At 38.9% G+C, this 17,727-nt stretch overlaps 1 protein-coding gene across 4 annotated transcripts in view; it reads left to right on the top strand.

Annotated features, from left to right (window-relative positions):
* The window catches only part of LIFR (LIF receptor subunit alpha), a 50,971-nt gene that overhangs the window by 5,439 nt on the left and 27,805 nt on the right, over positions 1–17,727 (top strand). For all 4 annotated transcript variants that reach the window (XM_032206701.1, XM_032206698.1, XM_032206699.1 and 1 more), the window contains exons 2-4: positions 3,308–3,414; positions 15,640–15,794; positions 16,473–16,593. In XM_032206701.1, coding sequence (XP_032062592.1) covers positions 15,713–15,794; positions 16,473–16,593 — 203 coding nt within the window. In that variant the 5' untranslated portion in view covers positions 3,308–3,414; positions 15,640–15,712. The remainder of the gene's footprint in view (positions 1–3,307; positions 3,415–15,639; positions 15,795–16,472; positions 16,594–17,727) is intronic.

Here is a 17,727-nt window from a genome sequence, read left to right as displayed (position 1 = left end):
AGTAGCTGAAGGAGGACTTTCCTTGGGTGGCTTTTATGCTTTAGCATCTTCCAGGCCAGCCAAAATGTTTCACTGATGTAGTGGCATTGATTAGAGAATTAATGTGGGTTTTCAGTTAGGTTGTGTTTTTTTTTTTTTTTGTTTTGTTTTGTTTTTTTGTTTTTTGTTTGTTTGTTTGTTTGTTTTTTTGTTGTTGTTTTGAAGTTTCTATATTGATGAGCAACATTATACCAGTGTTGTTTGCCAGTATAACTTACTGCATTTTGAACACCTTTACAGTCAAAACCACTTTCTTTTGTACATATGTAACTATATTCCTAAAATAGAGATATATGTCCGTGCTTGCTGTATATATACTTGTAGCTGCACAGGTGATAGCTTTGTACCTAGGTGGCCTGGTATTTTGTAGTGCATAATCATGAAATTTATGTAAAGCAATGTATTTGTGCTATTTGTATAGATGATGAACACCATCTGAAAATTATGCTGTAAAGTTTCTTATGCTTGCGTAATTTTGTCATTATTACACAAGTCACTTAAAGGTGTAATAAAAGTGCAATTTATAGAGGTGGTCGAAGATGGTTCACATTGTTGATCTGGCTCAGACACGCTCTGTGTTGTACTTCTGGGTATACTTCTGGGCCTCAGCCATCCATCTAAGCTAGTTTTGCTCCATGAATAAATCAATTGCTTCCCTCCAAGAGGAAGTGCAGGCTCATTTGACTGAGTAGCATGGTTAAACATTTATTCTGGATGGTGTAGGTATGACCTGTGGCAAGCTTGGCTAGCACAGTGAGCAGAGCAAGCCAGCTCTTTCTCAGATGGTTTTATGCCCTCAAATGCCCCTCACTTGTGCCTTTGGGCATGCAGCATACTTCAGCCTAAAGCTTTGGAAGCTACTTCATCTTTATTTCGAGAGCTTTGAACTGAGCAGCACGCAGAAAGATGGATTGGAGCCAGAGGCTGGCCTGGGCCGCTTGCAGTGAGGAGGCCTTGTCCAGATGCGGACATACTGGGCCCAAGCAATGCGAAGGCAAGCCAGTCTGCACTGGTGAGGCCGGGCGTGATCTGTCATGCTGTCCACCAGAGTGGTTGGCATATCTGTGATACTGATAGCTGTTTCACAAGCTGTATTTCAAATTACATGCACATTTGAGAAGCCCATTGCACATCCCACATGTCTTGGAGAGCTGAGGAGACAGGCAGATTTGGGCAAGTGGGAGAAGTAGCATGGCTCTGCTCTGCACGGGGCAAGCAGCTGCCTTTTGGGGCTGTCTGGTGATATTTGCCATAGCCTGGCAGCCCTCATTCCTTTAAGATCAGGGCTGAGGCCATCACCCAGATCTTGTGCCAAGACGGCCCTGCTGCTCATCACAGGACATAACCCTGTTTGTATGTCTGTCCATGGATTTGCCCTTCTTGAACTGGGTGATCTCATGGCCTCAATTAACTATAAAATCAGTGAGGACAGAGCTACAGAATCTCTCTCTCAAATAATTGGTCTTAATAATACCGCAGGGCAAAAATGCTGCTTAAATCAAATGAACTTCAGTAGAAAATTATAGTGGTCAGTATTACAGGTTGGGTTCCTGCAGACTCTGAAGCACAAAGGTGAATGTAAGTTATATGTATTCCAGCTACAACTAATTTTCACAGCCTTTCATGTTTTGGATCAAGTTCAGCACTTGCAGCAAAAGAGAGATTTGACCTCTGAGGTTTTACAGCTACTCTGGAGCTAAAACTAAGGAGATAAGCTTTTAATGTTTAATCCTAGGTGGGGGACAGAGAGAGAGAGAAAGCCAAACAGAAGTGTGATTTATGTATATTGCAGACTTCAGTGTTGTCTTGAGCTAGTTGTAACAAGCACCAAAGTACTGTATGTGAGATGCACGTAATAGTCACACTCTTTTTCTTTCATTTCTGTTAAGGTTTCTGCTGGTTCTGAGGATAATAATATCTGTTCCCTAGAGTCGACCTGTTCCTCTTCCTTTTCCCCTCCTTACCCCTGCTCCATACTCCTGCAAAGGTCATGGCTATGAGAAGCCTTCAGTATACAGGTCTCCAGGCACGTAACTCATAATTCATCTGCTGGAATAGCATTGTCACAATTCCCAATATAGAACAGCCATCTCCTCCAAATTGAATGTGATTGGCCTGTTCTTCTCTGAAATGCTAGGAATTTTTCAAAAGAAGATATTTTTACCCAATGTTGCCTCGTGTTTCAAATGACAAGATCAGCATGGATGTAAATCCAGCAACCTGCCATGAGACCCATATTTTAAGTCTTACTACAAAATTGATAGTTTGTCCACTGTATATTGTCCTCCTTCAGTATTAGAACAGTTATAAGATCTATGGGATTTTTCTGCTAATCTAGGCTGATGGTGTACTGTGAACCTGAGAATAATTATGCTGAGCTCGTGTTTAGAATTTTGTCAGGAAGGCATCCAATCTTATCTTTAAGATTTCAAGCAGTGCATCCCATTCTTGAGGGGCTTTGCCAACATTTAATTAACTTTATTTTTAAATATATGCATTTTGCAGTGAAGGTCTGCTACACGGCATTGTTTTTTGTATCTCATATATCAAGGGCTACATTTTTATCTTTTTTTCTTTGTAGGTAATTCAGAACTGTGATCAAGTAACCTCATTAAACTAAATAGTCACATTGTTTCAGGCTTTGCAGCAACAGATTATCTCTGGGACCCAGACTGGTGTATGTAACCATTTCATTCTGGGTATAAATTGACTCTGTACTGGATTAGACTATTTCCACTGCTAATGAATCTTTAGTGTTTCTCTTGTGTTGTTATATTGAATGCTTCTATAAGGTAAGCTCATCCACACAGGCTAAGTTCTGAGCATTTTTATTGTCAGTAGCTTTTATGTAGGTTTGCTTGGTCTGTGATAACTGGTACTCAGAAAATTGATTGTTTTCCAGTTGCTTCCCCATGTTTCAGCAGTGCAGCTGGTGTTAATATGCAAAGAACATATCCTTGAAAACATTGGGTTCTTTTCTTTTACCCTTTTGCCCTGCTGTGTACTCGCTGGCTAATTGGTACGTAGCTCTGTATTGGAGATGAGCTTGGACAGTGATTGTTGCAGACAATTATGGAAGCAAGACCTCTGTGTTACAATAGCTACCTTCAGAATTAGGTCATTAAAAGGCTTTGAGTGAAATAGTGTTAATTTTTCTCTCCACACAAGTAGACACAGAAGGTGTATTTGTCATCCCAGGTCTTTTGTGGGTGAACCTCTCATGTAGCATTTTTCCCCACCGATTCATGTATGAATCTTTTAACTTCAGGTGCCTAACGTGACTGCCTGCTTCAGCATTTGGCTCTCCTGCACTGAAGAGTAACGACAGAGCCTGCCACGGGCTCCTGCAGCTGGGCTCCTGCCAGCAGTGCAAATGTAAGTGTATGCATAGTTTTACTCATAAGATCAAATTAGTCATATTCGGGAGCAATGTGTATGTACATGGTTACTGAGGTTTATTTTCTTGCATCAGTCAGCAGTTATCTGCACAGTCACAAGCAGTGCTTCATGGCTTTGAAATGCCTTCTCATCAGAGGCACAGGTGATTTCTGATAGCATTTAACTGCTTAGTTCTTGGGACTGGAGAAAAAAGCTGCTGCATTCTAAACCCAGATATCTGAAGAACTGGTACTTTAATAAGTATTTAACTGAATGTTAGTAAACATGCATCAATTTTTACCATCTTTACTGACAGTTGGTTGGGAGCTTTTTAATTTTCTTATTTGGAAAAAAAATACTTGTCATGTACATTCCTGGTACATATATGGACCTCTGATTTTTTTAATCTCTTCTGCTGTTGCTCACGAAGACTTTCTGTATATATTATTCTAAAGCCTAATATTTATGCCCCTGAGGCATATGCATTGTCATTTAAATATATTTTGCAAATGTAATCCTGGTAGAGATCCAGTTTGTGGCTCTTTAGTATAGAAGATTGCAGAACTGGGAAAAGCAGGGTACTCTCCAAAGATGTTTGAGGTAGAGGTACTTTTAAATGGTATGTGAATTCTAATGACTTGCTTTCTGGTGAGATTGTCGGTGCTTTTTAGAAGAGGATTTCACAAAAGTGGAAAACAGAAGTGAGATTATTGATGTTTCACACGATAAAATTTATGTTAGAGGTTTTACAGGTCTCTTGGTTTAGACAGTAAGCTTTTAAGAACAGGCTTGGCCTTGTGAGTCATGTACTATATATCCGATTAAATGCTTAAAGAGTAGATATTATCCTAAGGAATAAAAGTCTGGAATAGAAAGTAAAAGTGCACTGAAGCAGAACATGCCAACCTTACAACTGCACCAAAGTGTTACTTGTCCCATTAAGTCCGTCTTTTCTGTGGAATTAGGTTTCCCCATTCCCCACCTTCTCCACCCCATGCCTTGACATCTCACTCTGCAGCCACTAGCAAAACCATTGAGAATTGTCGCACGTCTCTCGTTCCCACAGTCGGACTTGCTCAGCAGTTTAGGAACAATAGCTGTTTCATTGCTGAGTCGTGAAACAAAAAAGTTAAACATATCAGCAACAATGCATGAAAAATGGGATGAAGAGCCTTCCACAGGAAGGGATTTTTCCATGCCAGCGTATAGGTACTCAGGATTTATGGGAGACAGAATCTAATAAGCAAGAAATCCTTCTTCTTTTGTATATCATCTGCCAGCTCAATAGTAGAAGAAGTAAACCGTAAGATTTACTAATAATAGCAGGAAGGAAGAACCCTGTTAAACAAAGACAGCAAAGTTGGATGACTTGCTTTTGTATAATCCAAGGTTGTTTTTCTCTCCTAACAGCCCATTTTTTCTTTAAACTCACCCTTGAGAAAAGAAAAAAAAATAAGAAAAAGAAAAAAGATCTTGAGCAGAATAATCTTGCTTTCAAGGGATTATTGAGGAAAAACTTGTGGAACTGACTCACTATGTCCTCTTAGTAGCAGTCTCAATTTTCTGTGAGCTGCTCTCATTTTCAAATTAGGTGCAACACCATTAGCCTTACAGATGCTGCTGTCTCAGCACTTGCTGATGTGTTATTGACAGAGATTCAATTCATTGCTTTTGCTAAGTTCTAAAAGGAATGACAGAACACAGCATTGCTGTGTTTTACACCAATAAAAAATAATATGTATGGGTCCTAGCTATTTTACCTATTACTTTAAAATGCCTAGATCTTCCTTGTTTTATTCCTTTTGCTGAGCATTATTTTAATGTTGCAGTTTGTTCAACAGTTTGCTTTCCCTGGAAAGTACTTTATAGCAGTCTTTTCCATTCTGAGACACTCCACAAAACAGTTAAGGAGCTGTTAATTTATACTTGTCATCCAAAATCATTAAGCTTTCTAAGTTTAGTGACTTCAATCAACAGACAAGATGTAAGCTTCCCATTTAGAGTATTCAAAAGAAATTTGAGAATTTTTAGCATCTTTTTCACTCTCATGGACTGAGACATCTCAGTCTACATTTGAATTGGATTTGAAGTCATCCTATAGAAATGGAAAACAAAACTTGAACTTCTTATATGTTTTGTTTTAAAACAATGTTCTGCCTAAACTGAATATTCAGCCTAAATTATTTGAAACGGAATATCACATGTTAATTTAATTGTAAAACAACTGCATCTTGTTTCTTTGGCATTGCAACCACGTGATTTTGTATAGCATTCAGCTGAGGAAGTGTTGCTTGTTTTTAGAGCTGTGGATGCCATAGAGCATATGCCAAAACTAGATTGCTGTCAGTGTCTCTATTTTCAGGGTGTCAAAGTTTGTTAGGGGGTAGGAAGGGTAACAGGAATGAATTGGTTTATTTTGATGCATCAGGTTGCCAGCTGTGCTGCTATAAGAACTGATCCACAAATAGGTCCCTTGCAGATGACTGCAAGGGCTGAAGACCTTTGTGAGAGGAGTTGAATGGACAAAGGCGAGCAGCATTAGCTTAAGACAGATGGATTTGATGTCTCTGTATGTCTTCTGGGTCTGTGTTGGCAATGAAGGTTGTGATCAGCAAGAGAATGAGAGTCATGAAAGAGTGATCTGGCCTGCATGTGGGAGAGAGAGAGTCTCCATTTCCAGCAACCGTGTCCCTGTGTACATGTGCACAAATGCAGGAGTTAATATTTATTCTTTATAGTGTGGCAGTGGTCTCTCTTGGGGCCTACAAAAGTTATTTAGGAAGGAGACTGGCTCTGATGTATTTCAACAGTAGAAGTCAATATTTGTTTTTCTGAGTACTTAAGATTAATTTGTACGCTTTGCTGCCATGAAAGGAGGATTTGCATGCGTATGCGTAAGTGTGAAGCTGGAGGGAAATAAGGTGCAACTAAAACAGTATGTGGAAGAACAAGAACTCTCAAATAAATGCCAACTAATATGTGATTACACATGAACAAGCTTGTTCTCATAGTGTCATGATGTACTGTAGATCTTCCTTCTTTGGAGAGGCTGGGAGGGGAATGGCAGCAGCTGAACACAGGCGTAGGAGTGTAGCGAAGCAGAGGAAAGCATTCAGTCAACCCAGTGTATGGGAAGCCTACACCTCATAACATGCTGCACTGTGCCTTCATGCAATACGTCTGGTACTTATTCAGAGTGGAAATACAGCAGAGCACGAGAGCTTTTAAAGACACAAGAAAGATTAATACAATGGGAATTTATCAGAAAACATAGATCTATAGTTTCAGGAATCCCTCATTCCCTCGACTACTAAAAAATCAATTTATTTCTCGTAAGTGACTCTCATTCCTTACATTCACACTAAAAGGATATTGCATAACTCTTGCTCATTATTCTCAATATATTTAATGTGGAAGCCGCACTTCAGCATTTGATCTATTTATATGCTGTTCATACACACGAAGCCAGACTTTCTTTGGATTCAGTTCATTGTACCTTAAAAGTAATCCGAATACCACAGGTTTCACTGTAAACAAAGAAGGATTCCAACCCTCAGGTCATTGCCGGTTGTTTAAAAAAAAAAAACACACTTGGAATCACTTCAATAATTATCAGTGTTCTCTAATTAAACTAAATAGGCTTTTCCTGTGATGGAAAGAAGATTAAAGGTCATATAGTTCAAAATAAGTTTTTGAATATTACCAGATTAAGGAAAATTAAATCTTTCATTAATAAGGTCAGCTTCTTTAATGTTTATCAGCTCATAAGGATGTACAATCTGAAGAGAACCAGCAGGGACAGAATTATGTAGAAAACATGACTTGTCTGAGGAACAACAATTTTTTTTCTGCATCCTTCTTTGTAAAGCCTGAGTGACAGTGTTTTGGCTCTTTAGCCTCACATTGAATAAAGCACAGTTGACAATGTGGGCAAATGAAGTTTTCCTCTGAAGAGATGCTGTCTTGAGAACTACACAGAAACTAACATTACCCTCAAAAATGAAAAGTGCTGTGGAATATTGAGTTTTATTTCAGTTATGAATCACTAAAATGCAGCAAAACACAGACAAGAGGAAAAGTTTGTCTACGTAATTTCATTTGATTCTAGGTTTATGCACTGCTAAAAACATGGTTATATTTGTTTTTATGATTTGTCCTGGTATTAAGTATCTGAAAGGCATAACAGATAGCTGTAGGCATTCATGGTAAGCTGTGTTCTGTATATACGCGAAGTAATCTGACTTATGTGCCTTTGGTCAGTGTACTTGTTCCATGCTGTGTTGTGAAGTGCAAGAATTCAAGGAAGTGTGACCATGAGGTCACCAAATTCAAGTATATCAGGAAATGTGTGTAGCTGTATCAGATTTACGCAAATACATTAGTTGAGTCCTTCATCTTATTGCAGTCTTAATTTGGCAGTTGTAGTAAGTATCAAGATGATTTTTGAATGGGTTAAAATACTAGAGTGTAAATGACTCCTAGCAGTTTCCTTCTACTGCGCAGCACAATAGCTGGAGGTTAAGTTTCTTATTTGGCTAATAGTGTCCCTTAACCTTCACCCCTCCACTTTGTTCTTTGTTCAGATGATTAGGTGTTTTCCATCTGCACCTCTATGGGAGAAGAATCTGTGCTTGTTAATTTGAGCTGACTTCCTAAGGAAGTCAGGCATATCTGATAATGCTTTGTCTGTCCTCCTACCCCTGCCATAACCTTTGAACACGCTGCCCAGGTTCATTTCACTGAGAATGAGGAGGTGAGGTCTCAAAATAAGATGTCCTTAAAAGCTTTATGAAACTCTGCATCTGGATATAGAGACCCCACTGAGGAAATGGCTGCAGGGTGAAGTCAGACTTCCGTGGACTGCGATCCAGGCCTCTCCAGCATGCCTCCTGTGATGTCTAATAAGGCTTAGGGGATAAGCTTCAATCTATGTTAACACTTGGATAATTCATAACAGCAATAAATCATGAAGAGGCTTGTCGATATACCCAAAAGTATTCAATCTAGTTTTGGTAGTATTAGGGTTCATTGTGTTCCTCAGAAGTGTTTGTGTTCTGTTGTTACCATTGGAGAGCTGTGCAGTGTCCTCCTAGCAGTAAAGGAGAACCTATACCTACTGTACCTGTAGTTAGCCACATGCTTGATGGTAATTGATACGACCAGGAGTTAGACATCCAGTTTTCTGTTCAAAGTGTCTTTGTTCTTCTGAAGATCCCACACTGGAAACATCAGATGCGATGTCTGGGTTGGGAACCACTCTTGCATGGAGTGTGTTGGGCAAGGCATGGTAGATAACTCTGTGAGTGGTAACAGTTCCTGAATTAACCTAGAAATTAACTGAAAACAATAATAATTCAGTGAGAACAGAAGGCAAAATGTACAAAATACACATTTGGTTTGAAAATCCCACAAGTGCCATCTAATAAGTTCTTTTTAAGCTGTGGTAAAAATAAACCATTGATTCCTACAGCATCTGGTTGCAGTGCAGGTATTGCTCTGCCCAACTGATGCATCTTTCTTCTCTCCAGCCTGGCTACCCCAGTAGGGATGCTTTTCTCTAGTTTCTCTATAAGACATCTGGTTTGTTCTTGTGTGTTTGTGTGCTGTTTTCTTAACAAGGAGTCTTTACTGTACTTCCCAAATCCTTTTCAAGATTATACCATTACTATGATTATACTATTTGACATCTGCTTCTCCTGTACATTTTCATTTCCTTATAAAACAGATCTGGGTCTCAGTTTTTGTACATATATTTGTGCTGTGCTGTCAAACAAGTACTAAACACTTTCCTAAAATCAGCCTTGAATTGTGATACTTGTTCACAGATTTCTTAATCAAGTTTCCTCAACACCTCACCTCTGTCCTGCATGCAGTCTACCTGCATCACTCTCCCCACATGAAGATCTTATTCCAAAGAGTGTTTAAGGTGAAATGTTTGCTGCTTCATCTGGAGCGCACCTCTACTTTCGTTGGTGAAGTCTCCTGCCCAAATGCTTGGTAGATGGTGATGGTGACCAGTGGCTTTCAAAATGAGTTTGTGAAAGCATCAGTCCTCGAGTTGAGCTTGTATGTTGCGTCCTGATGTCTCACTTCACCCTGCAGAGTCGGAGCATCCTGGGGAAGCTTCCCAGACTCTTAGAGATGCTGCTGCTGTTCGGCAGCCAGAGGAAACAGTGAGGAGGGAGTTTTGCTACTTGTGCTTGGCAGAAGCAACACACCAAAGTTTGTCTCAAAGGACTGAAAATGTGGTCCTGTGCACTCCTGCACATTAACATTGTAATATCTTAACACCCCTTGTTTCCTTTTCCTCAGCTGCAGATTAGGAGGGTGTGTTGGTGCAGATAGGCAGCCTGAATTATTTTATCAGCCTTTTGAAAGAGAAATGGTAGATTCTTAAATTAATTCCTCAGAACTGGGGAAAGCCAGATTCCCAAATGGGATTCATCCTTCATTTATAAACCATTTTTAGTGATTCGTGCCGTGCAAATCTTTTATAACATGGAATGCTGCCATGTTATAAAACAGAGAGGGAAAGCCTGCATTCAGATTGCTAAAGAGAGATTTTTGTCTCAAATCTGGGATTTTTTTTAAGGCGGTGGAAGAATGTACTCAATTGAAAAATAGCAAAACTCCCTCAAATAAATCTTGTTAATTTTACTTTTCTTCTTTATATTACTCAGTTATCTCTAGAGTCAAAGACTGAAGGCTGCGGGGTCACTAAAGCTGTTTTAAAGAAAGCCAGTTCATCTTCTGTTTCTGTGTTCATTGTCTTTACTGTCAGCTGCATTGGCAATTTGCTTTGTTTCCCAGAAATGCGTATTTCTGGCATGGATTTTCAGATAGGGGAATTCTTTGGAAGGTTTGTGTTGGCAATAGTAAGATGTGTAATTTGATAAATCCATATGAATATAAGAGCTTTTTCTCTCATTTTGAAGGTTAAATTAGTACCTTTACAAAATAATAATAATAATAAAAAAAAATGTCAGAACCAAGTAGAATGAATGTTCTCCACCTGCTAAGCAAAATAGTTTTTTCTTCTAGCATTGAGGTTCTGGTCCTGACATATATTTAGCACCCATGTTTCTGCCTGGCTGCATTTGGGATGACGGCTGTTCAGTATCTCTGAAAACTGAGCCTGCCATCAGTCTCTACAATTTTTTGGTGCTGTCCTACATGATCATTTTCTATGAGACCATTTGATGTTCTACTTTGTGGTAAATTATTATGATAATACCTTTAACTGTTGAGAAAAAAAGAAGTATAGTTTAACTTGAGAAAATGTACTGATGTACAGATTTGTTATGTTTAACATGTATGTTTTACTGGCTTCATGGTCTCATCTAGCATCCTCCATTGTCCCTAAAACTTTCCTATAAGTTGAATTTTAACCTTTTCTTTTCAAATACCTGCTTGTGGACCACAAAAATAGGTATGAAAAGTCTGGCCACTAATCCTCAATTCATAGATTTTTAAACCAAATTTGGAGAGTCGCAATTGGCATATCAGACTGCTGGCAGGAAGCAGGCCTGAAAGACTTTTTGATTTTTTTTTTAAACCAATTTTGTTTGTTTGTGTTCAAAGTGGTTTCCAAGCACTTGACAATGAAATACATTCGGAGGCCAGAAAACAACAAAAAAAAATTGTGTGTGTTTTTTTTTTTTTTTCTCCATAGTTTCTTAATACCGCTTTGGAGAAGTTCTACACTTAGAGAACTAAGCTGTTACAACAGACTAAGAAAACACTTATTTTTATTATTTTTTTTAAACAGAACCAAGCAATTGATCAGCTATATTTTGTAATTAATACACAGAAACAGTTAAACCAAGAAATACATAACAGGAAATATAGTCCGTAGGAGATATTTTGGTTATCTTCTGGTTTTCCCTTTGCAAGGTTAAGTCTAAAGAGGCTGGAAATATCTTAGTTTGTCACTGATAGATACTTGGTGCTACACTTGTTTTCTCAGCATGTGACAGAACCTTTAACTTTCATTACGGTTGTCAAGATTTTGAACGAAAGATGTACATAGATATTTTTCCTTGCACATTGACCTGGGAGCACATTTCCTCTCACTAATCTGTCTCATCTGCCAGTAGGTACACTGTATACACGACAACATCTTTAAAAGCCATTTAAAAATCCACAGTTTGCATTGATCTTCTCTTGGCTGGCATGAGGCTACTTCCTCTGTGAGCATACATATGTGTGCATGTGTACGCTGAATTTTGTAAGGGCCATCACCCACTGACCTCCGTGATTAAGAATCTGAATCTATTTGTTCCCTGCTAGGTTATCTGCATAAAAAGCAGTTTAAAATGACTGACCACAGGGACAAAAGGTCAGTTCCACACCACAGAGCCCTGAGCAGAAGTTAGATTACGTTCGTATATTATAACTTTCAGCACAGTTATTGTGGAATCTTATTTTTAGCATCTGATATTAAATATGGGCAATTATATACTGAAGCCTTTGCTGCTTGTATGGCATACATTTGCATGCAAATATTTTTTGGATTCACACACAATGTTATTCCTGAGCATAGAATTATGGAGGTGTTTTCCTTATTTTAAAATTTCAAAAGTGAAAGAACTTTTTAGGCAATTTTTTAAGAATTTGTTGCGCAAATCTACTCATGCTAAATCAGGAGGTTTGCAGTCCATCTGAGAATGAGATTGGAGTCTGAAGTACTAAATAAACAGCTACGTGGCAGCTTTATACAGCAGTATCCGGGGCTGGATCACAAACTGAAATTGAGGCAACAAGGTCTGAACACTGAAAGAAAATCAAATATGGCATGGGCTGTGTAAACACGTGCTACGCATAGGTTTGCCTTAGGAAAGTTCTTTCATTGTGCTTGATAATGCTTGAGAGCTCAGGGGACAGAAACTCTGAAGCTGAGAATACAGCAGATTTCGTCCACAGAGAAATGTTCCAGGAATGATCAGAAATCTAGCAATTGAGACCGGTATATGCGAAAAAAAGTGAGTTTTTAAGGGATGAGCTAGTAGAAACCTGGTGTCAGTCATCTTCTGTGTAAAAGGCTGCTGCAAGGCAGATGATAAAAGTGCTTTGCCTGCTGGAGACAGGATGAAGTAATGTCCTTGAAAAGAAGCAAGAGACGGTTGTGCAGCAGGTGGGGAATAATCCTAAGTGTGGTACCAGTGAAGTGACACAAATGGATTGCCCAGGGAGATGAGATTGTTATGGGATGTCCTGTCTGTGGTGGTTTTTAGGATGGACATCAATTAAAAAGGATTTACTTGCAGTTGCTCTTTCTGGTGGAGAAACTGGGTTTACCTGATTCATTTCATTTAAAAAAAAAAAAAGAAAAGAAAACTTAAAGGCCTTTACACTTAGCAGCAGCTGCTCCTGTTGTTCTCCAGCCAGTCTTGGTCAAGGTTTTGCCATCCCCTCACAAAGATCAGCTCTCTTGTCCTAAATTTATATCTCTAAATCTTATATAGCCCAATGCCATCTTAACAGTACCTCTACCTAGAGTGTAACATGTTTTTCAGTACCCTCTAGAGTAAGGAAAAACTCCCATGTCTTGTTTGGATTAGCCTGGAACCGATGGAAGGAAACTTTCATCCAAAGATAGTGAACTTCCTCTTTTAAAATTATTCCAATTATTTTGTAACTTTATAATTAAAACAAGCCTATAAATGGGGATCTTTTCTCCTGACTAATGGATTTAATTATCAGACATGAGTCTTTCAATTGCCAACTTTTCAGCAAGCTCTAATATGTTTATGAGACAGCAAGAGCCATGGAGTCTACACTTCTTATGAAACATTGCGGTTTTCAAGATACTCATCATGCTTTGCCTGAAAGTACGTAGGTTCCCTTTGGTGCCTCTATCTAACTCTGAAACAGAAACTAAAACTGTGCTTGATTTAGGAGAAATTACTCAAATTTCTTGTAATTCACTTTTATAATGTCACTACTGAAACTTCTGATGTGGGGGTAAAGTAAAGAGTGCAGAGAAGCAGATTTTCTTGAATCACACACACATGTAGTTGCTAACTCTTCCTCGGAAACCTGGCATGACCAAACAGGTTTCGCACAGTCCTGTACAGCTGTGTGTTTAGAAAGTGAGTGGTTTGAGGTTTAATTAACTTCACAATCCACAGTTTTCTCTGCTTCAAGTGGTATCGGTGTTTTCCCTTTTTTCTATTCTGTTCGTGGTTTCTACAAGCTAACAGGGCACTGTCATCTAATTTTGATATAAAGCTTGAAGTTTTGTTTATGGACTTTTCTGCAAACTTGAAATGGCCTTTGAAGAAATACCTTAAGTATTGACAAACAAGCCATTGTTTGATATATATATATATCTCAAATGGAATTTAGTCATTTTGTTCACATAACTCCCAAGTCTCTCCAAGTGGTCTTCACATTCCTGCTAAAGTGAGAGAGTTGTGAGCAAAGTTCAAGCCTGGAGCTTATGTCATGGATTTCCATCAGTAACATGAACAAATATGATATGAAGCCCCAAAGAGATGCCAAAATGAAGTGGGGTGCTTCTTCCATTGAGAGTATTAAATTTGAAGTGCTGGCAAGTTCTTAATTCATCTTTACCGGAATATGGATTTGTCAACCCTCACTCCTTATACAGCCCTTACCAAATTACGTGGCATGGATATTACAGTTTAGGAATGTATAAAAATAAGAATTTAATGTGTCTAGGAGTTTTATAGTTTAAATTAGTGTATGTTTAGTGAGTTCTGAAGAACTCACTTGGGAACATGGTAAAAATAGAATAAGTTGTAAGTTTTAAGGGTGTTTCTTCCTTCCAAATATAATATTGACCTTTAACATAGCATTTCTATTAGCTTGTGTGTTGTCTGGGCCCTTCCCTCAGTGTGGCTATTGCAGACCAAGAGAAGGGGCCATTTGTGAACAGGTCTGGATTGTATGATGTAGTGCTGCTGTTTCTCACATAGCACAGACAGATTGGAGATGGGCAGAAGAGCGTTTGTAGCATTACCAGTTTATCCATGAGGGAGATTTTCTTAAGAAAAAATAAATTAATAATTAAAAAAAAAAGAAAAAAGAGGCACAAGGGAACATCCTCCTGTTGACTGCAGAGGACTTTATAAAGACTCAAGGACTTTATAAAGACTAAAAGGACTTTATTTCTTTTAAAATTACCAGAAGCCTTTAGACAAAGCTTGTAATTCTGGCAGTGATGTACATCTAGATTTGGAAGACTTCTAAGACAAGGTCAGGTGCTTTTCCACTTGAGACATCTTTTGAAAGAACTAGCCTGAACAAAATGTGAGTTATAGAAGACTGCTCTGTAGGACACAGTGGCTCGGCTGTTTTCCTATGTGAAAATTATCCAGCTCCTGATCTTTGTCACTACAAGAAGGCCCTTTGATACATGGAGTGGTCTCTGAGAGGATGCTCATGTTTTCAAAGCTTTCAGGTGGTTTGGGAAACAATGCTTCAGGGACTGGCTGAGCTTGAAGATAAGCTTTCCTGCAGTTTTCTTTTTGAGAACAAAACCTGATGTTGGCCAGTATGTGGGTGGAACTGAATGTGCTCCTCAGATCCTGATGAACTTCTCTTTGGAAAACATGCAACTCATTAATCTTCAAAGAACACATTAAACATAATATTCTAGATTATTATTATTTTTTTTATCTTAAGGTCAATATTTAGAGCAGCACGTATCCAGGGTGATCAGCTCTGGTTCTGCAGTATCTCAGGCATCCGATGGCTTTGAGTAGCAACAACATGAGGAGCAAGCAGAGGAAATCTGAACTACGCTGTCCCCTTAGACCTTTACCCAAAGCAGGGGACACTTGCATTCATGGTACCCAGGACCATTTGTAAATGTGACACATGATCTAAATTGGAAAAAAAAAAAAAAAAAAAAAAGCAAACACAAACTGTTCTAGGGGAATATGCTGCCATATCTGTTCTGTTCTGGCATCAGGTAGTCCTGACAGAGGTCTGTGGACAGTTGAATTTTCCATGTGTGTGATTCCTAGAGTTATCTTTGAAATGCCTTGCTGAAAAAACATGCATCAAGGAAGTGCTTGGGACAGTGAAAATAGCAAAAAAGGTTTGTTTGCCAGACAAAGAAAGGAAAGGCAATACTATGCCTGGGGGCAGCACAGTAGAAGAAAAATAGATGGAACAAAAAGTGTTGTTTGTGGAGTGCCAGGTCTGGAATTTCAAAGTTTTTTTTTGTTTGTTTGTTTTTGTTTTTAATTTTAGAACTGACCAGCTTGTTGGAAGATGACACTTATTCCTACTTGAAGCTGCCATTTGGAAAACAAACACTAGAAGAATGAGGAAAAATCCAAGCCTCCGCTGTCTTTTAGCACTAGCTATTTTATGTTTAACAAGCTTAGTACATAGTCAGGAGATAGGTGAGTGTATATAATTCAACATCTACTTTTTCTCTGTATCTCTGTACTGATAACACTTAATTATGTTGCTTTCCTAGTATATGTATGTTCAAAAATCTTCACCTCTGTGGTCCCTCCACTGTCCACAGGATAGAGGTGTCGCTAGGCCTGGTCTCTGCTTTCCAGCAACCAGTGGCATTTTGTAAACCAGTGCAAAACGGGGTGCACAATGTAACTGTGATAGCCTGCATATGCACTTGGTGTAAATGTCTGCATCGAGACCTTCTTGCTGTATATGTCAGCTGTCTGTGACAATTTCACACATTATCATTAATTGCCCTTCTATCATTAATTGGCCTCCATGTGGGACAACAGAGGAGAGCAAAAAACTCATTAAGTTTATCATCAAAGCTTGCGGTTTTGCCATTGGCCCCAAGCCTGCTTATTAGGCTAGGCTAGGAATGGAGACAGCTGCCTGTGTCATTGCACACAAATATAAACCCAGATTTCTTGTACTTCTAGAAAGTAGTGTGGCTGTCACAGTCTGTTGCTGTCTGTAATAAGGCACACAAAAATCATACAACAGTTTTAAAATACCAGTCAGACAAGTATGCAGTAAACATGTAAAATTAATGGCTATAAATATGAACAATAGCAGTTGTTTTGCAGTTGTTCACTGAAGTTCTTATATGATTTCAGGTTCTCCAGAGGACCCCCAGAATTTAAAATGTGTCACACACAATTTACGTAAAATGGTCTGTACATGGGATGTCTCTTCTAGAAGAAGACATGGACAAACTGACTTTTGTTACACTACCAAGTAAGTATATATACCTGGTTGCAAACTACCAAACTGTGATGAAAGTATAGTTATGACTCAGTCGCAGCCCATGGAATTTGTGATGCTGTTGTTTCCTAAGAATCTGCCTGTCAGTTGTCCTTGGGTGGTGCTCTCTTCAGGCAATGTTAATTCAGGCAATGGAGGGGTTTCTGGCAAAGTTTTTTTTCATGCTAACAATTCTCTTGCCAAAATCTCCTGCTTGCTCTCTTCAAAGGGCTGGAAGATCCTCTCAGTTACTCAGACTTCTCTGTGTGTCTGCCTATCCCTTGCTCAGAGTTTTCATAAGGGACATCTTCATACCATACTCAATCCAAAAGGAAATGATAGTTGGAAGAAGAAAATCCTGATGTTACGTGCCAAAGTGGTAGAATATATGACATAAGTGTCAAGATTCACGTGGAAAAACATTAAAAATCTCTTGGTGACTGTCTTATATATGAATTTTAAGTCGTCTGGAGATCATTGTGTTAGAGGTAACATGAAGATGAGTCCACAATTGCAATAGCCTCTTGGAAGTAAACACACAGTTGAAAATTTCAAAAAACATTAGAAAACGTGAATCTTCAGTATGTTTTTCACTAAGGAGAACTACATCTGCAATTCCCCATGCTGTGGGCCTGCCAAATACTTATCATGTGCTAGGGATGAGTTCAAATCCTTTTTGCATCTTGATCCTGCCCCCAGTCCAGATATTTGTACTGTCTTTTTTCCTGTAAATTCTGCAGGCAGCCCAGACTTTTCCTTGGGGTCCCAGGACTTGGCTGCACTTCTTCCACCTACATGCTTTTCTTTGTCTAGTTATTCCTCCCATGTTGCCAGCTATCATTTCTATACAAAAATTGCATATATGTGATACTGTAGCCAGAGTTCAGGAGTGCAGAGTTGACGAGGTACTGCCCTCAGAACAACAACAGCTAAATAGCTGCTGCTGTTTCTCCTTAGCAAAGCAGAGCAAGCTTGGGACCCCAAAGCAGAGTCTGAGGGATGAGCTTTGTGCAGACCTCCCTGAGGGAAAGAGGTTTTATTTTTCAGTTTCCCAAACAATCTCTAGTGATATCCCAGTACAGAAGAGGAATGAATGCTGTTCTGAGCACTCAGGTCTCAACTGGCTTT

This window comes from Aythya fuligula, chromosome Z (assembly GCF_009819795.1).
Source record: "Aythya fuligula isolate bAytFul2 chromosome Z, bAytFul2.pri, whole genome shotgun sequence".
In the NCBI taxonomy this organism is placed as follows: Eukaryota; Metazoa; Chordata; class Aves; order Anseriformes; family Anatidae; genus Aythya; species Aythya fuligula.
This window is presented reverse-complemented; position numbering and strand designations above follow the sequence as displayed.